The sequence below is a fragment of the Musa acuminata genome, chromosome BXJ3-6 (genome assembly GCF_036884655.1).
Source record: "Musa acuminata AAA Group cultivar baxijiao chromosome BXJ3-6, Cavendish_Baxijiao_AAA, whole genome shotgun sequence".
Classification (NCBI taxonomy): domain Eukaryota; kingdom Viridiplantae; phylum Streptophyta; class Magnoliopsida; order Zingiberales; family Musaceae; genus Musa; species Musa acuminata.
In genome coordinates, this window is record NC_088354.1 from 14,230,012 (window position 1) to 14,256,828 (window position 26,817).

General features: G+C 39.9%; 3 protein-coding genes across 6 annotated transcripts; 2 read left to right on the forward strand and 1 right to left on the reverse strand.

The window, feature by feature from the left end:
• The first annotated feature begins 2,615 nt into the window (after positions 1-2,615).
• On the forward strand, positions 2,616-4,913 carry LOC135641358 (subtilisin-like protease SBT3). Its single transcript, XM_065156718.1, has one exon. It carries the CDS (start codon positions 2,616-2,618, stop codon positions 4,911-4,913), a length of 2,298 nt encoding a protein of 765 aa, XP_065012790.1.
• A 902-nt stretch (positions 4,914-5,815) lies between these two features.
• Positions 5,816-8,845, forward strand: LOC103988173 (polyubiquitin). Its single transcript, XM_065156505.1, has 2 exons — positions 5,816-5,923; positions 6,829-8,845. Exon 2 carries the CDS (start codon positions 6,829-6,831, stop codon positions 8,656-8,658), a length of 1,830 nt encoding a protein of 609 aa, XP_065012577.1. The 5' UTR covers positions 5,816-5,923; the 3' UTR covers positions 8,659-8,845.
• A 1,114-nt stretch (positions 8,846-9,959) lies between these two features.
• Positions 9,960-25,127, reverse strand: LOC135584379 (uncharacterized). Of its 4 annotated transcripts, none has more exons than XR_010497552.1 (20): positions 24,785-25,127; positions 24,592-24,680; positions 24,366-24,475; positions 24,224-24,278; positions 21,107-21,195; positions 18,632-18,698; positions 18,487-18,549; positions 18,198-18,368; positions 18,016-18,109; positions 17,860-17,939; positions 17,672-17,747; positions 17,546-17,589; positions 17,161-17,228; positions 14,641-14,726; positions 14,365-14,522; positions 12,946-14,266; positions 12,058-12,318; positions 11,122-11,313; positions 10,873-11,029; positions 9,960-10,498 (listed from the first exon to the last, which is right to left on the reverse strand). XR_010497552.1 is itself a non-coding variant. In XM_065156039.1 (20 exons), exons 1-20 carry the CDS (start codon positions 25,110-25,112, stop codon positions 10,194-10,196), a joined length of 3,840 nt encoding a protein of 1,279 aa, XP_065012111.1. In that variant the 5' UTR covers positions 25,113-25,127; the 3' UTR covers positions 9,960-10,193. The 4 variants fall into 4 exon arrangements, 2 of the variants coding, with proteins under 2 accessions (XP_065012111.1, XP_065012112.1); XM_065156039.1 differs by having other exon boundaries at positions 12,032-12,318; XR_010497551.1 differs by lacking the exons at positions 9,960-10,498; positions 10,873-11,029 and adding an exon at positions 11,783-11,891 and having other exon boundaries at positions 11,176-11,313; positions 12,032-12,318.
• Positions 25,128-26,817: the final 1,690 nt, after the last annotated feature.

Genomic DNA, 26,817 nt, shown 5'->3' on the forward strand with positions numbered 1-26,817 from the left:
TCCATTCACATTATCTAGTCTATGGTAAAGACATCTGAAGCGATCCAGTTAAAAGGAGGAAAAAGTTATTTTTAGTCAAGAGTTCTTTTCTTGAGGCAAGATTTTTAAGTAGCATTAGGAACTCAAAATACTACTATTCTTAAAAAGATTCAAAATACTACTATACACACACACACACACACATTACTGACCTTTTCTTCTGCATGTCTTTCCCACCATCCATCATTTGCATATCCACAATCAAGAAGAGTTCTACATCTCATGAGAGACTGCAAGATGTCTTCCAATGAGGTGAAAAGATGTCTTCTTTATAATCTCATTGAGAAAAGATTGATAAGAAAAGGGAAAAGCTGTGGAACTTTGATGGAGTAGAGAGATGATGATTTTTGTTAATTACTTCTCACACATTATATTATGAATCTCCATGGGTTCATAGACACATATTAAAAGATTGCATTCACTGTCATATACCTCACTATAAAATTGGTGCATGCTGAGTGTCCAATTTTTTTCATGCATCTTTTATTGATATCCCTTCCCAATACCAGAGATAAAGAAAATTAAATTGAATTTATTTTTTTAACAAAGGTAAGCTTGTACTCTTGGTAGCTACTGAAACCAATTCTTTTGTTAGCTTCAGGATGTAAAACATTTGATGCACTTAAGAAACTCATCAATGCATATGGAATTCCTGTGGCTGTAGATCCTACAATAATAACACTCTTTTCTGGATTTCATCCAAAGAGAGAATTTGACAGAGGCTGTTCACAAGACAAACTAATGTTATTTCTTTGATAATCCCTAACACTATAATACTCTTTCAAACAATGCCAAAACCCTAAAACAAAATCATTAAAAAAATCAAAACACAATATGAATCCTTGACAAAAAGTGGTGTGGCATTAAACTTCAAAAATTAATTTAACATTACCAGAATCTAATATAGCTCAAAATAATCAGGTGTAAACCTCTAGTCTCAAAATAGATTAGCCAGTAATGCATTTTACAGTTGTTATTGTTGTTAGTGCATGTTTAGGGCTGCTGAATCTGCACCTCAACTCTACCCTCTTTCTTTTATCTTTAGCCTATGCAGTTTGTCACACTTGCCAATGGAGTTGAAGAGTGTGATGCGGTCTAAAAGCACTTCACCATAGTGGTAAGATATTTTCTGTTTTGTTGTCATTGGGAGAAGGCTTAGGTCTGGGAGCTCCTCATGCATGCCTTAAGAAGACAAACATGTAGCAGGTGCTTGAAGTAAAATAAAAATAAAAACAAAAAAAAACTGAGCACTTGATGTTTTCTCTTTTGGATTGTAAAGAAGAAAGCCTTATTTTCTTCAGAAAGGCCATACATACTATTTAGCTTTGAATAAGATGATTCTTTCCAATCTACCTCCTCAAAAACATGTGTCAGTATGAGCCAGGAAATTATTCTTGACATTCCTAACATTGTCCCATCTTTACTCCTATGTTTTTGAATGAGGCTTTATCTTGGCATTTGGAAGCCAATTCTCAGTCTTCATATAAGACTATGTTGCTCTTCCTTCATAGGGTAAGACCCACTGTAGTACATGTTGCCAATTGAATCATGGCTTTGATTCCTTTGGATAAAAACAACTTATGATTCATTCAGAAAAAGAATTAGGTTGCAGTAAAACGGGAACAATATAACATAACCTGGTGCTGGTGCCTGTAGAACAGTACAAACAAGCCCTAAATATACTTCTGATTCACCTAACTCTTGTCAGATGTGCAACACTTTTGCTGCCTTATTACTACTATATTTCGGTCATCACACCAAGTATTTGGTACGGTATGCATGTCATGAGGGTGATGTGTGATGAAAATTGAATCCAGTACATGAGATGCAAGCTCATCTGTGGTGTTTGTATGTGATGTGTGGCTATTTGTTGTATTAGAAGCTTGGTTTTAGTTTGGAAGAAAATTTATGTTGACCTATTAACTTAGGTTTAAGATTTTGAGTTATGTGTTTACACTCAATAAATATGATGGAGAGCCTAAGTTAGATATTATAATATTGCCACATCAAAAGTGGTTAATAATATGATTAACTTACAAGGATTTGATGGTTGATCTTTAGATTTAAATTTATTTACAAGAATTTGATGGGTGTTCTTTAGCTACATCAAAAGTGGCTAAAGAACTTGCTTGAAAAGCCTTAATTTTCACAAGAGATTTCATCAAGTCATTAAGAATGTGCATTTACATATACTGACTATTGAACTGATGTTAGAGACTGATTTGTACTACTGTGGATTTCACTCTGTTAAACTTCTCTTCTTTTAAGCTATCACAAACCCCAACTGCAGCCTTGACTTCATAAGCAGCATCAGAATGTGGCACCATTTGATGTGCTTGCTTCACACATTCTATCTGCTGCAGTCTTAGATATGTTGGTATGCATGTGCATAAAGAGATGGTGTTTTAAGCATGGATCTACTCATGCATGGATTCCACTCATCATACCTCAGCTTACTGATGTTGAACAGCTCTCTCCATCTTCACAAACAACTTGTGACCTCTGATCGCTAATTTCCTATAAAAGCCACTGAACTCCACCCCCCCGAAGCCCAAAAACTATAGCTCCTGTAAGCCATGAAGCTCTTCATGGCCTCTTCTGCGCATCTCCTCCTCTTCCTCAACGCATGTCTTCTCCTTCTTCCGCTTCTCCCCACCTCAGGCCAGAGATCCACCTACATCATCCACATGAACAGTTCCTCCATGCCCGCCTCTCAACCCACGCACCATGACTGGTACTCGACCATCCTGGAGAACATGTCGCTTGCCACCCCCAACTCCACCACCTCGGGCCGCCCTCAGCTCCTCCACACCTACCACCACGCCCTCACCGGTTTTGCCGCCACCCTGACTGCCGACGAGCTGCGAGCGATGGAAGACTCCTCCGGCTTCATCGCTGCCTACCCTGACCTGGAGATCAAGCTTCACACCACCCGCACACCTCAGTTCCTCTGCCTCAACCACGACACCGGAATCTGGCCGTCGTCATCCTACGGAGACGGCATCGTCATCGGCGTCATCGACTCCGGCGTCTGGTCCGAGAGCCCGAGCTTCAACGACGGCGGCATGAGCCCCGCTCCTCTCTGGTGGAACGGCACGTGCGATCTTGGCACCCGTTGCAACTGGAAGCTCATCGGGGCTCGATCCTTCAACGTAAGCTCGAGCACAGCCGATGGCGAGTCCGCGAGGGACAACGACGGTCACGGGACGCTCGTAGCCTCCGTCGCCGCCGGCGCCCCCGTCAGCGGCGCCTCCTTCTTCGGCTACGCCAACGGCACTGCCGTCGGGATGGCGCCGCGCGCGTGGATATCCGTGTACGAGGTCGCCGACGCTCGCACGTTGGTGGCATTCACCTGCAACGTGCTGGCGGCGATGGATGCGGCCATCGCCGACCGAGTCGACGTCATCTCTATCGCCATGGGCCTCACTGACCTCGTCCCGTTGTACGAGGACCCGTTCGCGATCGCCTCCTTCTCGGCCATGAAGAAGGGCATAATGGTGGTCTTCTCGGCTGGCAATGACGGACCGTGGAACTACACAGTCACCAACGCCTTCCCGTGGGCGATCACCGTAGGCGGGAACTCCGTCGATCGCAGATTCACCGGAACCCTCACCGTTTATGAAGACAGTTTCACCGGTGTGTCCTTGTATCCCCTGTCCAAACTGCTGGTTGACCTCCCGCTCGTCTACAACGCTACGATCTCGCACTGCAACTCATCCGAACTGATATCTCAAGCCGCCGCGGGAAAGATAGTCGTCTGCCACGGCCTCGGCGGCATCGGCAGTATGCTCTATCAGATTGCGGCGGTCAATGCGTCGGAGGCTGCCGCGGCTGTCTTCGTGACTGACGACGCTCTGTTTCTTGAAGACGGCGAGTTTGCTTGCCCTGCGATTGCTCTCGACTTGGATACCGGCGAAGTGCTTCTAAGATACTTGAGTTCTCTACCCTATCCAACAGCGTCGATGGAGTTCCAGGAGACGCAGGTGAGCGGATTCCTGGGACCGGTCATCGCCGCTCCGGCAATCGGGACCTATTCGTCGAGGGGGCCGTCGCTGATAAGTCCTGACGTCCTGAAACCGGACGTGGTGGCGCCCGGCACGAGAATCTTGGGTGCGTGGCCGACCAACAAGCCGGCGGCCACCGCCGGGGCGATGAGCCTGGCTAATCCATTCGCCGTGAAGACCGGGACGTCCTTCGCAAGCGCACACGTCGCTGGCATCGCTGCGCTTCTCCAAGCGGCGAATTACCACTCCTGGAGCCCCGCGGCGATCCGCTCGGCGATGATGACCACCGCACACCAGCTCGACAACACCGGTGATCCCATCAAGGATAGCGCGACGAACTCGGAGGCGACGCCGTTGGCCATAGGCGCCGGCCACGTCGACCCCAACAGAGCGTTGCACCCGGGCCTAGTGTACGACGCGGGAGAGGCGGACTACGTGAGCTTCCTCTGCAGCCAAGGGTTCAGCCAGGAGCAGATCATGGCCATCGTCGGCGTCGACAGCTACGACTGCTCGTCCCCGTCGCCCCATCTAAACTACCCTTCTTTCATCGCCTTCTTCCCCCCCCAGCCACTGTGGCCTGGACCGCAGTCCTTCATGAGGACGGTGACAAACGTCGACACGAAGCCGGCGGTTTACCGGGCATTCGTGCGGCAGCCAGTGGGCTTCACCGTCAGCGTCCAACCGGAGGAGTTGGTCTTCAACGCTACAATGGCCACTAACACCGCCAACTTTGTGCTGACGATCGTGCAGAATGAAGAGCCAGTGACCGTGGTGTCGAGCGGTTCCCTGACTTGGGTTCATGAGGAGTTTACGTACACAGTGAGGAGCCCCATAGTTGTGGTCGCTGAGAGAGCACCGGCGTTCCCCTGAAAGCTCAAGTCCCATGGCTTGCTTGCCACAACAACTACTACTACTACTGTTTACGTACTAAACGCTTAACTCTATATACGTTATGATCATTGCATGCATCAGTGATTAGTAGATGGTGTCTGGCCTTACACTGTTCTGTCAACTGGTTTGTTGACTGTCTTCTCCGTTGTTCTTCATCAAATTCTAAGCGATGAGCTGCATAAGCAAACTGACATCAGTATAGAGAATAAGAACCACAATCGGAACAATTTGAAGAGACCAAGAACAAATCTTATTTCACCTATCAATTGGCTGTACACATCGCACAAACTTCAAAGAGAGAGAGAGAGAGTCATTAGCTTGAATGGAACTCTTCAAGGTTACACCTCAAAAGAAGATTCAAGAAGGAATTCAAATAAATATTCACAAAGCAAACAATTCAAAAGAGAATTCTGATTCAAACAATCCTTTCCATTGACTATCTCAAATAGACTTTTTAAAAATGTATACATGATTTATTATGATTACGTAATCTCTTCTAAGAATTAGGTTGATTTTATTTTTTACTATTTATGCCTTGACATTGTCGTATATTTGAAATCCTAACTGCGACCTCGATCACGAAACACCGCTTTTGACTGGTTGAAAGGCCGCAAACTTTTCGGGTCCCACAATTAAAGCCAACAGTCGTTGTCTTTCTTGTGTTTCCTACCTCGGTCGCCACACCACGGGGGGAAAGAGCAAAGACCAAAGAGCGTTACGTTACGACCACGTCAGTTAACGGACCCCCAGTCGGCCTAACTCCGTCTTTGGAGTCAAAGTTGATGGCTGTTGACAGCGTCTCATCCGTCGTTCCGTGTGGGATACGTGTGAGGTCACCATCCGCCGAGTCCGTGAGCGGTAACGTTACAGCAGGGTCATCTTACGCATCCAAATCCCTATAAATTTCTCTCCTCGGCCTTCGACCACTCCATCCTCGCTCATCTTAACCCTCTCTCAAGGTCTAGGGATACCAACAAAGGCCGCTCAAGGTATCGCCTTGCTCTTTCCCTTATCCCATCTTTTCCTTTATTCGTCTTAATTTCGTGTTGTTCGTTTAGTTTCTGGGTTTGATTCGTCTACGGGGGCTTTCTTGATTCGTCACCTGCTATTTCTTTTGTTGAAGTATTAGGTTCCTTTGATCTCTACCGGCGTGATGCTCCTATATCAGGTTTACCGATACTTGACAGGATCTTACGTTTTGTTTTTCTTGTACATCTCTTGATCCCTACCGATGAAATTATGCGACGTGCTACGTTTGGGAGCTGACTAGGTCAAAAGATTGTGGATGTTGGTCTTCCTCTCTCCTGTTGGTGGAGATTATGATCGAATCATTAGGTTTCTGTACCACTTTGGTGATTGATTGTCGAATTATTTGATGATATGGTTTGTAGATCTCTCTATATGATTTCCCTCTTCTTTTTATCGATCTAGATTTCGGATTTCTTAGTTGTTAAAGGATCTTTCGTGTTGATGTTTTTAAGATCTGATGTTCGGTGTTGATTGGATAAAGAAAATTATAAACAAGCATCTTCTGTATGGATCTTTATGCGACCTGATGGTGGGTGTTAATTGGATCAAGAATACAAAATTTTGTCTTGATATGTTTGTATTATGCTCAGGGTTTGTCTCAGATCTAAACTTTTATTCGTGACAGATGTGGGGTTTGATCTGGTGACCTGGTTATTTTTGTTGGATATTTAGATTCTTTTAGGAAGTATTTAGTTTCTTTGTATTGCTCTTTTCTTTGTGCAATGGTATATATTTTTTTCCTACTCCTTTCCCTTTTGTCATCTGTTCATGATGCTTTGGCATTAGGTTGTGTTGTCTGTTTGGTTTTGTGGCTTTCAGCTCTTGTTCTGTATTGATAAGCTGGTTCCTTTGCTGCTTGTTTCAGATGCAAATCTTTGTCAAAACTCTCACTGGAAAGACGATCACCCTTGAGGTTGAATCCTCTGACACAATTGACAATGTCAAAGCCAAGATCCAGGATAAGGAGGGAATACCCCCGGACCAGCAAAGGTTGATATTTGCTGGCAAGCAACTTGAGGATGGCCGCACCCTTGCTGACTACAACATCCAAAAGGAGTCCACCCTCCACCTTGTACTCCGCCTCCGTGGTGGCATGCAAATCTTTGTCAAAACTCTCACCGGAAAGACCATCACCCTTGAGGTTGAGAGCTCGGACACCATAGACAATGTCAAGGCCAAGATCCAGGACAAGGAAGGCATTCCCCCAGATCAGCAAAGGCTCATCTTCGCTGGCAAGCAGCTCGAGGATGGCCGTACCTTGGCCGACTACAATATCCAGAAGGAGTCCACCCTCCACCTTGTGCTCCGTCTCCGTGGTGGCATGCAGATTTTTGTTAAGACACTTACCGGTAAGACCATCACCCTTGAGGTTGAGAGCTCGGACACCATAGACAATGTCAAGGCCAAGATCCAGGACAAGGAAGGCATTCCCCCGGATCAGCAAAGGCTCATCTTTGCTGGCAAGCAGCTCGAGGATGGCCGTACCTTGGCCGACTACAATATCCAGAAGGAGTCCACCCTCCACCTTGTGCTCCGTCTCCGTGGTGGCATGCAGATTTTTGTTAAGACACTTACCGGTAAGACCATCACCCTTGAGGTTGAGAGCTCGGACACCATAGACAATGTCAAGGCCAAGATCCAGGACAAGGAAGGCATTCCCCCAGATCAGCAAAGGCTCATCTTCGCTGGCAAGCAGCTCGAGGATGGCCGTACCTTGGCCGACTACAATATCCAGAAGGAGTCCACCCTCCACCTTGTGCTCCGTCTCCGTGGTGGCATGCAGATTTTTGTTAAGACACTTACCGGTAAGACCATCACCCTTGAGGTTGAGAGCTCGGACACCATAGACAATGTCAAGGCCAAGATCCAGGACAAGGAAGGCATTCCCCCAGATCAGCAAAGGCTCATCTTCGCTGGCAAGCAGCTCGAGGATGGCCGTACCTTGGCCGACTACAATATCCAGAAGGAGTCCACCCTCCACCTTGTGCTCCGTCTCCGTGGTGGCATGCAGATTTTTGTTAAGACACTTACTGGTAAGACCATTACCCTTGAGGTTGAGAGCTCGGACACCATAGACAATGTCAAGGCCAAGATCCAGGACAAGGAAGGCATTCCCCCAGATCAGCAAAGGCTCATCTTCGCTGGCAAGCAGCTCGAGGATGGCCGTACCTTGGCCGACTACAATATCCAGAAGGAGTCCACCCTCCATCTTGTGCTCCGGCTCCGTGGTGGCATGCAGATTTTTGTTAAAACACTTACCGGTAAGACCATCACCCTTGAGGTTGAGAGCTCGGACACTATCGACAATGTGAAGGCAAAGATACAGGACAAGGAGGGCATTCCTCCAGACCAGCAGAGGCTCATCTTTGCTGGCAAGCAATTGGAGGATGGCCGCACCTTGGCTGACTATAATATCCAGAAGGAATCTACCCTCCACTTGGTGCTGAGGCTCAGGGGAGGGATGCAAATTTTTGTGAAAACCCTCACCGGGAAGACCATCACTCTGGAGGTTGAGAGCTCGGACACTATCGACAATGTGAAGGCAAAGATACAGGACAAGGAGGGAATCCCACCAGACCAACAGAGGCTGATCTTTGCGGGTAAGCAGCTCGAGGATGGGCGCACACTGGCAGACTATAACATCCAGAAGGAATCCACTCTTCACCTGGTCCTTCGTCTCCGCGGTGGCCAGTGAACTTCCAGCATTTGCTGCTATTAGTGTGATGCTCCTCTAGTCTTCTGGTGTCTGATGTTTATGTTTGAAGTTTAGTACTAGTCGGTCCTGTATTTGGATGGTATGTTCTGATATGCTGGAGTATTGCATCTATAATTAATGGAATAAAAGGTGAACCTCACCACCTTGTGTTGAGGATTTATGATTATTATTACCATGGAAGTTTGAATGAATGCAGAATCTTTTTGTATGTTCATTCTTTGATAGAGCTGAATGGGGTTTCACCTCGAGAATGCCTGAGAATGACAGTTCAATTGAGCTTCGAATCCATGTTGGTTTCTCACATATTTTGATCATAGTGGATGTTAATTTGTATCAAAAGCCTCTTCCTACATCTACCAACTCTTTTGTTTCTTTTTGAAAGGTTAGAAAGTTAAAATGAATGGTCAGCCAGTAGTGTAGATTCTCTACTCTACTGAAATGTGCTGCTGCTGTTTATGCATGGAAGTTTGTATCCATCTTTCTAAGAGGAAGGAATGTATCATTTCTTGGTTGAAGGCAGCAGCTATGAGCATTTGCGAGCAGCCATCTTGCTGAAGCCCTACTCAAGTACTACTTCCCATCGAATGAATGAATGAATGACTGATAGTTCCATTTACCACTCTTCTTCCTAAAACGACTTCGACTCCGAACTGACTTTTTTGTTTTGGATTTTTCTTCATGAGGCATTTCAAGGACTGAAAGATGAGAAGAAGACCAAATTTGAAAGGAAGAGCTCTGGTTTCCCCACTGCAATGGATGCTGTGGGCATTACGTATGGACAAGTAAACAATGTTCACGATTTTAGACTTGTTCTTACTGGATCATGCAGTGTATATCATTTTTTATATATAAAAGCTTTCATGTCTCCGTTTCTGTTTTGTAAACCTAAAGGAATACGGTGCAATGTTCTGTAAAACTAATCACAAATGGTGAAGGTAGAATTTAATTTAGGACCTTATGATGGTCTAATAAAATCTTTATTAACTAAGATTACTAACTACCACCTTTCTATTGCTCAGACTCATGCAGCTCCGAAAAACCTTCTGTAAGCAGAAAAAACAAATGACCCTATTAGTTTCCTCCTTAAGAAGATATCAATTAGTTTAGTTAGTAAAGATGTTAATTGTTGAACCCTGTTCTCACCACATCATTTGCAACGACCAAAAGAATCTTGCACACTTGATAGATGAACATTGTTCACAAGAACTGAATTATGAGTTGGAGCAATTCTGATGACAGAGTAGAAGACAAACCATAGCATTCTTTCCACAATCCAGCAATGCATAACTAGACCCAATTACTATTTTCCGTCAACTCATAAGAACGATGTTCATCAAACCATGGGGAATAACAAAATCCCTATATATATCTATGGCGGCAGTTGACCTGTTGCTTATTTCAAGCCAGTATGTAGAACAACATTCCCACTTTTATGTACAAAAAGAATTAAGTGAATACAATAGTGGTCAGAATTTTTTTCCTGACCAGAACAAAAAGTCCACCTGGCAACAGAATTAAACAAGAGTCCGCAACCTGGTCAACAGAGTTTGCATGTTCTCGAGCTTCTCTGTGAAGTATTTTACATCTGAAACATGTTCGGAGCCGTCTGAGCTACCTAACTCTGAAATAAGCGAAGAGCACTTGGACTGCAAATCCAAAATTTCTACTTCTAACATGGTAATGGTCGATTCCACGCTTTCATTTGGGCTCTCTAGTATTGCATTTGAAGTCGGAGCCCTGGGGGTGAAGCTGACACTGGCAAAACTACTTCGCCTACTCAGTTTTTCTGGTGTCAGAACTTTGTCTATGCTCCCACTTCCTGCAAGCAAGTCACGGTATGATAAACATGAAAATGAAGAGGTCGAAAGAGGAGGTAAATTTTTCATGGGGTTTTCACACTATAAAACAGATTGTGGATCGGTGACTTCACAAGAAAATGATCACAAGACAATTTACCAGTTTCAAGATACGGTTACAAACTAGTCATAACTGTGAAGATTTATTTTCTTGTTTAATCAAGCCTGGATATCAGTAGGATATCAAAATTAAGGTTCGGTTACAAGCTTTCTCTTATTCATGTCGGAATCTTAACATGTGTAAACTATTATTTCGCCCATTTAAAGACCCAGCTCAATCATTCTTAACTAAGAGAAACATATGGGAAGCACATTTTCCAAAAAAAAAATTGCGTACCTAGGTTTGAGAGCTGATCTATAGCACCCTGGCCGAGTGACTTATCAAGCCTAAGCAAACGCAACATTCCTGCAGCGATTCTACCAACCGAATCGACTTCAGACCTGCAAAGAAAAGCAAGGTGCTCCAGTTCCTCCTTTGTAGCAACTGCCTCGATCTGCATGACAAAGCATTATGCACATCTAAATTTCCACCCCCACACAAAGGGAACAAGAGAGAAAAAAAAAATAAAAGTGCTATTTCTTTTACCGGTTGTTTAACTGAAAACTTTACATTCTCCACACTCCACTTTGCCTCCAGATCACTATCATCCTCAGGGACAATTAAGCAGACTTCAATATCTACACCATTATTATTGATGTTGCCGAATGTCAGATCTCTCTCTACTTGGTTAACATCCTTTGGATGTGGCTTCAATGCCTGTAAACCTTCTATACCTACCTGCAATTATCCCAAGCTACACATCAACAAATATAACAAGTGAACAACAAGGGAAAATTTTACCACATTTTTACAAATCAAAGGAAAATTGTTGTCTTCTACGATGATGGCCCAAGCTTAAGTTTATCTTTTATTGATTAATCAGAAGGATATTACTGATTTTGAAGATCCATTGGGATCATGGAGAATGTATACTGGCAGGTCTAGAAAGCACATTCACTTTGAATTACGCCAACCTGTGATATGTGATATAGATCCCAACATATCTTTAAGCCACTCGCTCATTCTGATGGATGCTAAATCTTTAGCACAAATTTCCAGGTGCATGTATGCCTTTAATGGGAAAGGATCAGATCGCTTGTGGGTTATCAGTGCATATGTTGTAATTCAACTTAGATGCTAATATATGACTACAGGCCCTCCATATATTGAAGTTTCTGCGATACGTAATAACACAGATTATGTTTACCTGCTAATTTACTCAGTATCAAAGTCTAGAATTGCTTGGTAGAATGAGCCTGCCATACTACTGGTCCAACCAGCTATCAGATGCTGATATCACACAGTTTACCACTCATCTACCAAAATTGAATGATATTTTTAGGTTGACTGACCATACATGCTGGACAATAACTTTAAATTTGCAACCAATAAAAAAGATAGAAAATATGTGCTATTTTGAAAGGCAGCAGAAAATTTAAATACACTAAATGCTTACCATGATCAATTCCACAGGAAACTTACGTTTTGTGCCCAAGTTCACCTTGTTTCTAAAATTTGGTTCAGAATTACTCTTTGCTTTTACATGGAAACTTTGGAAGGTTGTATGCCAACATCTTTCTTCTCTGCTTAGATTATCACCTGCACACTGCAACCATCCTTCTTCCATCTCCTGTGTTCCTTCTAGAGCAAATAACCAATTGTTGAATGCTATACATACATCAACATCATCAGGCATCCGCATCTCCAAAAGTCTGCCATGATCCTCTTCCTCGGAAGTTTCATCTGATATGAAAATGATGACCATCAATCTACCAAAAAACACCTATCTAATCTATATAAAAACAAAAGATAGAAGCACAAAAAATATAACTGCCTAATTTCACATACAGGATTTAGAGACTGCACTACTCAGGACAATAATTAGTTGCATGCTCCTTAACAGTAAGTAGATATTGAACCAGATCTTTGCATGGCCACATAATAAGATATACAATATTATACAAGCAATACACATTAGTGTCTTTCTTCTGTTATTTCCATGAACAGAGGCATATATCAGTATAGACGAGCAACAAGTTACAAGAGTTACCAGAAAAAAAGAAAACAAATTAAAAGGCACTATAACTCTATATTTTAAGAAGCTCAGAAGTCAGAAGCCACTATGTTAATCTCTTTCTGGAAGACAACAGGATTCTTTATAAGCACTTTATCAGCATCACTATTCCATGGTTAGGCATTTACCCTGATGTTCCAATAGTTACTGTGCTATTGTACAAGCAAAGATGCACTTCAGAATGCAATCAAAAGCTGCACCTAAACATGATAAGCTAGTTCCTGTACTGTATGACAATTCTTTAGGTATCATAGAGAATATGTAAAAATGTATCGTTCTAAATATAATTGCCTTACTTTCTTCCTTAGTGGCTTCAATGGGAGGAGGTGATGTTTTGAAAAGTTTTGCTAGTGGTCCTGAGGATAAATTCTTTAATCCTTTCAAGAGTCCTTCTCCTGGGCCACCATCTGGCCCAAGTATACCAAATCGATGCAGCAACGACTCAGTATAATGCATTCCTCCACCTAGACGTACACCATTGACCTTAAAAGATGCATTCAGACTATGACTTTCTGTATCTTGTAGATCGTAAGGCATCACATGGACCATGGTCATGTCAAGAAATGGAACTGGTTTCTTTTGACGCTTGTTTTGATTATCAACCCAGAAAACAGCTCTCATTTGGGTATATCCATTGCCATTAGCTAGACTGTCATGTTCACTTGGTGTCTGTATGCCATTCTCTTGAGACAATGCATCCATTCCATCCAAACAGTAAATGGAAACAGTCTCCCAGAGTAAGCTAGTTGATACTGCAAAAGCACCACCTAGAGTCCGGTGAGAAACTTTTAGGAACAGATCTTGTCCATCAAACTGAACTAAAGGCATGCCATGAATATCGATAGATGAAGATTCCAAAAATTTAAGGCGGAGATTGTTTATGGTTAAGCTTACTGCAGTATCACTGGGCATCTTTTTCATCATCTTATCACCAAAATAATCACCACTCCTCTGTTTGTTACCTTTGCTAGCTTTTCTTATTTTTTCACTGACACCGCCAAAATAGGCATACAGATCTAAAACGAAGAATAACTGCTCGACTGAAGCGTTTGATATATAATGCTGGCAGAAAACTCCAATTCTGACTACACCTTCTGGAGGAGGTACTTCTATCAAAGGGCCCCCATCTGCAGTTGCCATAGCTGCCTCAAAACATACTTCATGGAGCTCAACGCATCTCCACAAACCAGCATGCCAATCAGTGGAACTTAACTGTATTGTTGAACTATTGCAGGTTTCCAGTGAAACACTAAGATGTGAAGCTCGAGTAGTCCACTTCTTCTGACTAGCATCAATTGGTTGATATTCCCAGAGGCTAAAGCAAGCTGGATCTGCTTCCAGATTTAGCAAAGTACATTTTATTGATGGTGATATAGCAAAATACAGGTCCTCAACATGAAGTCTTGCTCCAGAAAAGGATGCATGAGAACCATAATTTCCATTTCCGGACAAGTTACTAGTTTTTTGAGCTTCTAAAGGTACAGCAAGGTCAAACTCTTTCAGGCTAAATTCAAAGGAGTTCACTGAAAAATCAGGCAGCACAGCACCAGGATTGACCATGATTCCATCAGCTAAGAAAGAGGAAATCCTTAAACAGGATTCTTCCTGAAGAGTAATCTGAAAATAAAGAAATCCTATTTTAATTAACTAACTAAATGTACAAAATAAAAACAAGTGCCAACAACATGAAACCTTATGGTTGGCAGTAAGTGTACCATAAGTGGTTGACAATCAATAACCGTCTGTGAAGCAAACTTTGGAGGGGTAGGTGAAGGATTGATTTGAAGAGAATGGAGAGAAATCAAAGGAATGCCAATACTGAAGTTCATGTGCTGATCTTCTAAAGGATAAATTGGAGGGCAGAAGTTCTGACCTGCTCAAAATATGATGAAAATAATCAGTTTCAAGTAAAAGTCAATGCAACCCTAGTTTGACAAAAGATAGTTGAATAAATATGATGGTAAAATGTAACAATGAATTCAGGTAACAACCAAATGCTGGGACATGTAGAAGTTCCTCTGGTGTAGCCCTCAGAGACGGCTGTATTAATGTGCATGGAGGGTGTGAAAAGGTGTCCCTGCAAATGAGAAAACAGTTTGCATGTTTAACTCAATAGTATAGCACTAGAAATGGCAAAAAAGAAAAACAAAGTTTGACAAGATCTATATAAGATATCAGTTGCAACTTTCAACAGTTGTCCCATATTTTTCATCATGCCTTAAATCAACAAGCAATTTGATTAATACTTTGAAACTCCAACACCTAACCCAGTATCATAGAATTAAAAAGAAATAAGCAAATTACTAATGACATCTGGTAATGATATAAAAAGGATCCATATGTTGAAAAAACAAAGAGAAGTACCATCATGAAATTCAATGTTCCACTGAAATTATTACTAAATTAGCATGGATGCTAAAGTGTAAAATATGCAGGTAGAATTGCTCTAGTATGTCTTATAGTTTACCACTACTCAGTATTCTATTTCTGGCAATATAAGTTTTTCAACTCAAAAGGGAAAGTTAAGAAATGAATGATGACAAAACACTTGAACAATCTTAACAGTTATCTCAGGCATCAGATAAAGCCATGGCATTGCAAACCAGAGAATCAGAAATCTACACATGGATTTTCTCTCTTTCTTTAACTAAAGAATCAGAAGTCTATACCATAGATTTCTTTTTTTTCTTTCATATTCCTTTTCCTGAATAGAGCAGTAGGCTATGCTTAGGAGTTCCATTATCAAAGTCTTGGACTCCGGCATATTCAAGTGGTGCTCAAAATCATGACTGGGTGCTGGAGTAGCAGTAGAAGTTCAGTGTTGAAGGCCATAATAGTAATTTGGCTATGCCAACCAATATTTAGAAAACACGAGGATTGCTTTATCGTAACAGTGATGACTAATACTCCAAAGGCCAGATATAATGTCAATAGGCAGAATCTTACCAACAAGAATCTTTTCATGGCATGAGGTTGTGCTAAATGCTAATAACCTTTTACCATGGTAGCTACCATGCCATGCTGATAAACACCCCCTGTGCCAACCGAGACATGCCAAAAGTTGGAGTGTCTGTGTGTTGACACTATCAACACCAACTAGCACAGCAATCCTTTCCCACAAACACAAGCAATGATGTATTGTACAAAAGAATGCAAAAGATTAATATTAGCATTTGCTTCTATGCAAACTTGTAAACTCCAGAGCAAACCAATAAAACAGATTGTTTAAGTATCAAACTGTGGCAACTGCTCAATTAATCCCAAGTACATGAACGTCATGGAGATGATTGGCTCGAACTTATGGTAGTAGCAATGACACATAGAGCCAACATATGTTCGAGAGAGAGCACTCTTCGGCATGTGCTCTTATTATGAATTTCCATGATGCACCTAGAGAAAATGTTATTTAACAGAAACCAGCTATTTAGAAGCTATACACTGAAGAGTAAAAGGATACCATTCCATTATTGCTTGGTCTAAAAGCAGATTTAGAAAAACTGAAGTCTGCTTTATTTGCTTGTTACAGAAAAAAAATCACATGCTATCACGTCCTGCATACATTGTCTAAAAGCATATACCTGTCGTTTCCCGTAAATATGAGAAAATCTAATAACAGAGTAGGAAGGCACAAGAATCCCAAGCCACTACCACCATTTATCCTTTCAGCTTCTCGGAATCTTAATGACAACTCTAAATACAGAGACTGAGTTCTCTCACAAACTTTAATAGTTCGTGAAGCCAGTGGCATCTTTTCGGAGTTTCTATCATTTTGGACAAATTTTCTTTTTAATTAGAACATTTAGCATCCAACTGCTTCAACTCTCATGATCTTCTTCTAGTCAGTCCTTTTACTTGTCGAAATCGTTCACTGAGTGAAAAGTTAGTAATGAGTAGAAAATATCAGCAATATACTGATACACAACATGCAAACTAACAATCTTGAAACATTTGCCATGAAAATTAAAAATTAGTGCTCAGCTACCAGTCAAGGCAAAATAAGTCCCTTAGATGAAAAGATGAATCCATTATAATCTCTCTTTCAAGGGACCCAATTTCACTTTAATCACCCTCTATCTTTCTCATCAGTTGCCTAACACTCGAAAATAATACCGCATTTCACCTTTGTTAGTCTAACTTATAAAGTGAAACTCAAACAAAATTTAGAATTGCAACAGTATCTCCCTACAAGAGAACTCAACATTTTACATCTAGTACCAAGCTTCCACTTCAAGAACATTAACACAAGACATCAAAACACATTGCAGTTTTCACCTATATTTACTTAATCATGGCATGTCTCAGAACATCTCTCTCCCTCACTCTCACGCACACACATCATTTGCCAGATGTGCCAATTTTTCAATAATGAATATGGTCCACTGATCCACAACTTCCTAAGCATGACCAACTATGGATTTGTTTGAAAGATCATTTTAAAATGTAAAGGGAAAAAATAGATTTCTGATATTGAATGTGTGAGAATTTTTTGGAAACAGAAGCACTGGAATTACCTCAGAAATAGTCCACCGAGCATAATGCGAGACAAGGTTTTTGTAGTTTCTCCATCAGATAGACTAGCCTATTAGACAACATAGCTCCAGATGAGTTCAACAAACATCACAAATCAGGAACACAGAGGTATTAGCATGCTTTAGAAACAGACTTATAAACACAGGAATCAGCAAATCCTCATAGAATTCATAAAATCATGACATTCTTCTTTTTCCTACATCCATGTTGCACACGACATAAAAGCAAGAGAACTGGAAGATAGCATCTATAATAGCCACACAAATTTTGTCCTAAAGCAAAGTGGACTATTATTCTAAGAAATAAGATTTGAACAAGAAATTATTCAAGATTAACCACAAAAACTGAAAATGAAGAAGTTTTTACCCTTGAGAAAAAGAGTGACTGCATCAAAAGTTCAAGTTGGAAGTCTGAAAAACAAGACAATTGTGTGTCTCAGATTCATGATAGCAGAATGGATAACATTCTTACAGATTCTTCAGTGACCCTCACCAGCATCTTTAATACAGAGAAAGATATGATCGATGATAATAGAAACCAGTGAACATCCTGCTGCTTCAGTACAACGCTGCCCAAATGAGATTGAGGTTTGAGGCTCCTTATTATATTCCAAATGTCTAACTGTATTTCAACAAAATTTCAGACTATAATAATAAGAAAATCATAAAATTAGTAGAAACCTGTTGAGCCTTTGGATCCACATCTCCCCTATTTAAGCAAACATAGAAACCAGTCATAAAACGGAGAAGAGCTCGTAGGCCTGCTCAAACATAAATATGTCAACAAAATAAGCACAAATTAAATTATAATTGAGCTAGATAATGATCATTCATCACCTGGTTCACTTAAAGCAGGACAAACAGCTTCAGGAATATGCAACTGAACCTCAAGCCCTAGTGGACTATTATGTTCTGTCCTCTGCACTGTGATCTGAAGTATAATGAATAATCAATAACTTAAGAGTGCCATTGTGGTCCAAATAATTTAATTTTATATCTAGAAAATGATATTGCATTACATGAGCCTCTCCAGAAATTCCTTCTAGGAACCTTTCACCGCCAAAAAACAATCGCTTTGCGCCATCAGCATCTCGCTTATTCCCTTGGTTGCTAGAAGACGCCATACGTGCATCCATGAACATATCTGGATGTGGTAAAAGGTCCACCGAAAGTGATTCCCATTCCAACTTCTGCAGTACATAAGAAATTATGATTTCAGTGCAAAACAGGAAAAAATTTTCTGACTTGCAAATATAACAAACATAACAAACTGTGGAACAAGTTGTCTATATCAGCAATAATGAAAACCTTGAAAACATATATGAATTTCTTGTTATTGGAAAAATCCCGCGCTTCCTTGAGATTGACTACCTGTTACCAGGAAATGAATGAAATGGAATTTAGTCATGCAACCTTAGAATAAATGGATGCTACATCATTCTAGAGTTAATACCTGCCAGCTTTCGTTTGTTGTATATAGCAAAAGGTTGCGGATGGTAATAGATGCTAATGGAGATGACCTAATCAGAGAGACAGAAATCATAAATTAGTTTTGCACAAGAACCAATGCATAGAGTCGGATAAATTTTGCGAGGAATAAGTAGCATTAGCTTGACGAAGAACCATTAATTCTTATATGAAACTGATCAGAAAATGTAAAGCTTGAGGATGCCGAAATGCAAACATCCTTGATAAATTACTAGAGTACTGGAAGCACAGGAAATACAAATATGAGAAACTACACTACAAGAATGGTCATTAACTAGTCACTTATTTCCTCCCATAACTACAAACGCATTGGTAGTCCAACATTTCACTATGCTTGCTCAGGTTATGTATCATGCTTTGATGAAATATAGTGGTCATTACAAACAATCTTCACATTGCCCATTTCATGTGAACATTTACACACTGAAATTGTATATATATGAAAATATCCTTATGTGGCTCTATCTTCAGAAAGGACTAAGGTTTGAGGATCTAGACGAAACTCCAAAGTTCATGTTTATCTTTATTTATGACGAGCCTATGATTTCTGTTTTGAAGTCTTGGTGACCATAAAATGATTTCAAGGATTTTTTCGGGTCAATTAAGGGGATTGATCCTAATCTTGAACAGAGTGGGCTGATATGCATCCTTTTATTTCTGTGTAGGAAGGTCCTTAAGGAATCCTTGTAAGAGCTGAATGTAGAAATCAAAATTTCATAAACATGATTGATAGGATTGTCTTACAATACTTAATAATGAACATCAAATGAGGAGTTTGCTTAATGAAAGACAATCCTTACAAGTCAGATGGATTCTTTCTGATGGTTTCATAATTAACATTGGCTGCCTAAGCAATGAACCTAGGTCATTTAGCTACCCCCACAACCTATAGGTGTGGGATTTTTTTTTTGTGTCCCAACCCTAGATGGACCCTAGGAAGCTTAAGACCTTAAGGCCCACTTTTTCTTTTAAGATGTAGTTTGTTACAAATAATTAATTATAAAGAATAATAATAAACTAAAACATATAAAAAAACTCTGATTCTTAGTAACACAAGGTGCAAGTATATTTTTAATAACAAGATACAAGCAAAAACAATTGCTTTACACACTTGTGCAATGAACCATAACAACAATGATTCAGTGAATATGTTGTTTTGGTAAATCTTCTATGTTATGCTTGTTTTTTCAGCCCTGATGCACACCACTATATCTTAATTGCTATAACATAATTTGTTTTCTTATTATGGTTACATTAGTATTTTAGGAAGTATGCAACACTTGTAATGACACGATAGAGTGAAAATTAAGTCTAACAATTATAATTAGGATATCCAATATGAAACAATGATACCTACTTTATCTGCTCTTTATTTGAATATTCAATAAACAATGATACCCAATATGAAACAAAATTAAGTGCATATGATTTTTGTATAATTCATGAATCATTGAAAAACTACTTAATTTTACATGTCTATGAATTTATATTAGTTTTATGGTATTTCTTTCATATGCTTGCACATATGCAAATAAGCCTTTTGCCTATACCTTTCAAGGAGTTACCACCTAGGTGTTCTGGTTCTCTCTCCTTCCCCCCTCAACTTGACTATTCCTTAGTTTTCTCTTTCCATTTAGTATATACCAAAGTTTGCCGTACCGAGACATAATGCTCGGTATGGGTAGTACATACCGGTTCGAAAAGGAATCGGTAGAGGCAGTACATCGATATGCCCCATCGTACCATGTGTTAGTACACTTAGTATGGTTCAGTACGTACTGTGCCAACAACTGGTCGGTATACCAGTACAGACCGATAAGGCGAACCATGGTATATACCTTTTATTTTTCCTTTAACTTTCTATATGTCTTTTATTTTACCAATAGTTTTACATTTCCTCCATAACATGATCAGAAAACCTCTTGTTGTCAAGACTTATAGTCTATTTCAATTATCAATCACTGTGGCCTTGACCACAACCACAAAATCTATTGCTATGGTAATCAAGTGCCAGCAGGCTGAAAACTTTATAATGAAGAACCTAGTTATACAATCACTATCAAAAAGCAAGTTATTCTGACTTGTTAAGACAGTGGGAAACCATAGAAAAAGAACAGGTAAACAAACAGAACTGAAGCAGAAATCATTGCATGCAAAGTTTAGACCAAAGCTAAACAAGGAAGAATTTTGATACTCCTTAAACTAAATTAAGCACAACAGTGGGAAAAGATTCACGTAGCCAACCCTATGTAGTGACAATATAGCTTCTTCTTTTTTATGTCAATTGATTTAGATGATTATTATCACTGCAAATATCACGAAGTACTGACATGAATTAATCCTGAAAACTGTTCTTCCACGTGAAAAGTCTAAAGGTGGCAATATAAATGCAAATTTGCAACATATACACTTCGAACAATGAGAGAGACCAAGAAATTACCAAATTGCACCTCCCTGCTGCCTAGTGCCACCACGTGTCTCAATCATAAGATTAACAGTACCTACTTCCAGAGTCATTCCATCTGCAATCTAAGACACAAATTAAGAATTACATCTAGTCAAAGATCGATAATCGTCCATCAATGTAAGTTAAATGAATGCCATGAAGGCAAGCTAATGGCCTAGTCTCATCCTGAGATGATCCAGTACATCCTTTGTTAAAGCCCATGGTAAACAAGATAAAGATCCTCAGAAATGAATGGCTCACCGTATAGTTAATGTCTCATAGCTTTTACATTATTAGAATATCTTTCAACAGTTAAGAAATATAAATTCTTTACAAGCAAGGATGACATAAGAGTCTCTCCTCATGATGCTAGATTTGTTACGAGATATTAATTATGCAATAGAAGTTATTCTATTTGGAATTACTAGCCCACAGGCAAGATGAGCAAAAATATGGCAACTAGCTATTTTGAATATGCACAAAGTTGTTTGCCAAGAGATAGTCCATCATATATATGTGTGTGTGTATATACAAATAGTCCATCATACCAATTGCTTAAGAAATAATTATGAAGCATTTAACTGGTTTCAGTTACTTGCCTATTGATATTAATAATTCTAGAAAACAGAAAAAAATAGTTCAACCTAAATAAGATATTTTCAAGAAGTTATATATATATGTATATATATATATATATATATATATATATATATATATATATATATATATATATATATATATATATGTATATTCTTTTTAAATGGTGTTTATAGTGCATCTCCTAAAAATATATGTACCATCTCATGAAAGTCTCCACTAAAATAAGTATTGTATTAAATCTGGCTTCCGACCAAATCTTAAACCCTTCTAATATGTGACAGTCAATTACATGAGATGCACATGGAAGCTTGCCTACTTGCATCATTAAGTTATCCAGGGTTCAAGCATCTTTTCAAGAAGGTGCAGATAAATAAATGATCGATTATTGTGTATGAGGAAACCAAACAAGCTGATGATGGCATAATATAAGCCATATGTTTGGACACCAATACTTGGTCAAACTAGTAAATATCGATTGACACGAATTAGTTCGGGAGGTATGCAAAATTGTGCTTCACATAAAACACATGCTTCTTAAATTTTTTTAAACATAAAGTATATAGTATAGTGATTAACTTCGATCAGGTCAAAAAACAATATATTTTATATATCAATAAAGATTTGTGCAAGTATTGAAAATTTATGCCTTCAAATTTACCATGTCTTGCAAGTTTAGGTAGCCATGTCTGCAGTTTAAATTCAAATTCAAACTTATTGGAGCATATAGCAATAAGCATTTTCATCGGACATTCATATTATTCATTTACAATGTATTTACATGATTTCATTAACTCTCAAGGGGGAAATAGGACTTTACTTGATAGAACATAATAGTGTCTTCTTTGGAGAAGGAAAAATTCATCCAAATAAAAATACCATATTGAACCTTAGAACAAGAGTAACAGTGGGCCTATATTTAAATCTAGATTTATATGAGGAGGCTATAAACTTGTAGGACTCTGATATTTGGTTTTCCTCTCATTATAGTTTATTGCTTTTCCATGCAGTTGTCTAAAACCCACCCTGATAACTGCTAGTAACTCAGTATGGTATTACTAAGTGTGCTTTCACCAAATTATATTCACCTACTTGTATTTTTTAAGATGTCAATTACTTAGATGGTAGAACTTCAACTGTTAACTACAACATCCTGGATTCAATCCTGCTTTCACGACTTACAACTTGAGAGAGAGAGAGAGAGAGAGAGAGAGAGAGAGAGAGAGAGAGAGCTTAGTATGCTATTCATACCTTTGTCTATAGTGTCATATTTATAGTTGTAGATGACACATGTAAACTCTATTTGGAGCAAAAATTCTCGTTCATTGTTTCTCCCAAAACCTTAACGTAACATTTTGAGTCTGACTCACAGTAAGGACTAAGCAGATGAAAGAGAGAAATTTAGAATAGCTAGAACATCAAAAGTCCTCCTATGACTTGTATATTAACGTGCTCAGGTTTCACCTATGAGATCTTCCCTATCTATCATCATTCTACTTATTGTAGAACTCCATAATGACACTCACTAGTTGCTTTAACATGTCCCTTATTTCATATATAGTGATCCAAATCAAGGTATGCAATTTCGTACCGTTCCGGAGTTTCGATGTTTGCTCGGTATGGTACAAAACTGTATACCGAGCGGTATACCGCTCGGTATATATGTATATATATATATATATATATATATATATATATATATATATTTTTTTTTTTTTTTTTTTTTTTTTTTTTTGGTTCCGTCTAGTAAGGGATGGTCTGTGTACCGGTAAACTGACGAACCGGTACGTACCGGACGGTATTATTCAAAATTACATACCTTGATCCAAACCATCAATGTCGGATTTTACAACCAAGTCATACCAAATTCCTTACACTTCCAGATATCTATGTATGCTAGGAATGTTAAAGCCTCCTTGTCATGGGAGTCAAAAATACTGGATCCTGAAACAATTTGACCAAACTCGAAAAGGCAAGAAATCAATCTAACCATGTAATATATGCTGATTTTAATTCAGAAATATGACCCCCAATTGGGAAGCTCAGAAAGCAAGAAACTCAATTGTGCATGATTCTTTTCAAATTTCATATACTTATCTAGAATTACTTAGAATCCCTTCCTTCAGCCAAAATTAATATATATTTTACTTAGAATCACTTCCTACAAAGGGAGGCCAATTTGTCTTCATTAATTTATATTTTAATTTCTCCCACTTCTTGTTCTTATGTTTCTTCTCTCCCTTGTTCTTTCTTGTGTGTGGCCAAAGGCTCCCCTAGGGCAAGAGTAAGAGATGACACATGTTCACAAACAAATAGGAACAATGACCAGATTCCATCTTGGCATGAAAACCTCATAAAATTTCCTTCATAATATTCTTCCATTAAGCTTTAAACCAAACCACCAATCACCAATCACCAACACCAGGTAGCTCAGATCATAATATCACCAAACAAAATAATGCTAGAACCAAAGTATAACCCAGAAAAACGAAACCAACAAATTAGAGCCTTTACCTTATCTGCAAATCCGTATCCACTGCCTTTGGATGAGCTAGTTGAGGCTGGAGCACTTCAAGAAACACGAGGAACATGAAAATTTCGACCAAGATTGAACATATCGATCAAGAATTCAAGCCTTAAAACAACCAAATATCACCTTTTTGGGTTCTTTGAGTTATCGGCGTCCACATTCTCTTCAAGAACTAGATCGAGCCTGTCGATCTGGACCAGAATCGGCTCATATTGCACATTTGAAACAGACGGTAGCTGGACCCAAAAAAAAAAATCCAACAACCACAATTCAGCAATAAATCAAATATTCCAGTCAACAATTCACCTCTCAATTCCAAACATATAAATCGTAAAGGCCCCATCTTGATCACCGTGATCTCAAGCTTGCCGACTCTAGCAGTGGTCACATCTAGCGCCGGCGGAAACCCAACGCTCGCGTGCAGGGCATCCCCATTTATATCTTAAACAATCAAATCCCATTCAAAGAAACCCAATCAACAAGGAGGAATTAAATTAAGGATTATTCAAGATCCAGTTCTCGAGGAGGAGACGAGGGATCCAAACCAAGGTTAGAGAGCTGAGCAGTGTGGCCTTGGAGCTTGAACTGGTCGCGAGAGAAGGACTTGAGCCAGTACTTGAGGGTGTACTCCAGCGCCCGCGCCAGAATCGACTCCATCGCTGTCACCGCCGCGCCGCGCCGCCGCCGGAACGGAGCCTTCAAGGATCCTCTCGTGCCTTCGAGATCCGAACGAAACCCGAAGAGATCGATCTCGGCAGTAGAATTCTCGACGACGCCGACGACGACGAAGAAGAAGAAGAAGAGGAGGAAGAAGGGAAAGCGGGAGGCGATGCTTAGAAGAGGAGAGCAAAAAAGGGGCAGAAAAAACAGCATTTTTCCCTTTTTTCTTTTTTATTTATTTATAAGCAAATAAATATATATGCGGACCTTAAGATCGACCGTTCCTTTCGTCAGAGGAATCTCATCTCAGCCGTCGACGTAACGAGAAGCAGAGCGCATAGGAATATGAATGCGGTACAAGTCGTTGGATCTCAAGGAGTACGAATCCGAAGGGCGTGTCCGGCGACACGTGACGTCGGTCCCACCTGCTGCGTAATTGCGCAACTAATCGGGGCGGAGTTGGAACGGACGGTAGAGTTTTGGGTCGTCGGACATGGGGAAGACTGATGTGAAACCCGACCTTGGATTAAGGCCGCAGATACAGACTGTGAGATACGTTCGACGTGACGTACACTCGATATTGCACATGCATTGCACGTGACGTACAAATGTACCATCAACAGAACTGCACTCTGTTTATGTTCCAAATAAAAAAGATTATTTGACATGGAAATTACACTCGATAGTCCACGTGTCATTTTCTCCGGCTGTCACCTTCACTGTGAAGAGAACCAAATCGACTCACATCTTAAGGATCATATCAGAGATTCATCAATGCTGTGGTTTGTAAATAAGAAAGGTTTTACAAAGCTGATGCGTTCATTCAGCAATCACCAGCGAACCTTTTCTGCTTTCTTTGGGAATCCAAAGTCAGACGATGGGCGGTGTGCCGGCCATGTGGTGGGGCAAACTATTTTCTTGTACATTTCTTCCCATCTCGGCAACTTCTGTGGCTTTTTCTTTTGGTGGTGGCTGTAATATGTACCTCTGCTTCATGTTTTCGTACTGCTCATCCATGCAAAATGTTCCTTGAGGAGGAAAAAGGGACACAGGTGGTAGATCCAATACTGTGGGCTGTGTTCTCCAGAAAGTAGGATCTGTGTTCATCCAACACTCATGAAAGGATTGGGATTTTGACTATGATCTTAGTAGCTGGAGATTTGATTGAACTATTATCAATAATGAACCAAATTAATGGATATTTATCTGTAAAAAAGATGGACATATGTACATGTATGTTACTGGTCTTTAAGATGCAGAAGAATGCACTCTGAAGTCTGAACATACTAAACTGATTCTTGTATTATGTTTCTTCACTGCAACATGAAATCAAAGCCAACATGATATAATTAATTTTGATTATTACATATTCTGATATTAGAGTTATTTGATATCATCAATTTTGATCGTCAATCCGATGTGTCAAAATAAAGATAATATAGATGTGAATATGTGTCAAAATAAGTATGATCAAGATACATGTGCAGTGATGATGAAAACATCAATCATTCTTTCCTAAGAACAAAGTCTGCTGAAATCAAATTAAACTGCAAATGCCACTACAGCAATTAGGAATGATTACAAACATGATATGATTAATTAGGAATGAACATGAATGATGTGCCCGTTTCAGTCCCATGAACAACACTTGGCATGTTCTACAGTATTAAGCACTGCATCCCTTTCTGATGGTGCTGAATTCTGCAGCTTAAGTACGTGGTAAAGAATGAAATGTTTCCCAGTCAGAGTCTGCACATAACTGATAAAAGCAGATACCAATTCAACAAAGAACTCGAAGACAAATGTAATTGGAATATGTCATAATGAACTATAGAAAAGTTTATTTGCCTTCTAATAGTTGGCATTGGATCACTACAGAAATCTAATAATCAGCCATATTTAGATTGCATTCTATCTA

Bases quoted from the DNA above. Each gene is read 5' to 3' on its own strand.
- LOC135641358 (XM_065156718.1), top strand. From the start codon at position 2,616: ATGAAGCTCTTCATGGCCTCTTCTGCGCATCTCCTCCTCTTCCTCAAC.
- LOC135584379 (XM_065156039.1), bottom strand. From the start codon at position 25,112: ATGCTGTTTTTTCTGCCCCTTTTTTGCTCTCCTCTTCTAAGCATCGCC. The intron at 17,229-17,545 runs GTAAAAACTTCT...GTTGTCTAATAG, and splicing joins AGTCACTCTTTTTCTCAAGG to GCTAGTCTATCTGATGGAGA. The intron at 11,030-11,121 runs GTAAAAGAAATA...TTTGTCATGCAG, and splicing joins AGTTTTCAGTTAAACAACCG to ATCGAGGCAGTTGCTACAAA.
- LOC103988173 (XM_065156505.1), top strand. From the start codon at position 6,829: ATGCAAATCTTTGTCAAAACTCTCACTGGAAAGACGATCACCCTTGAG.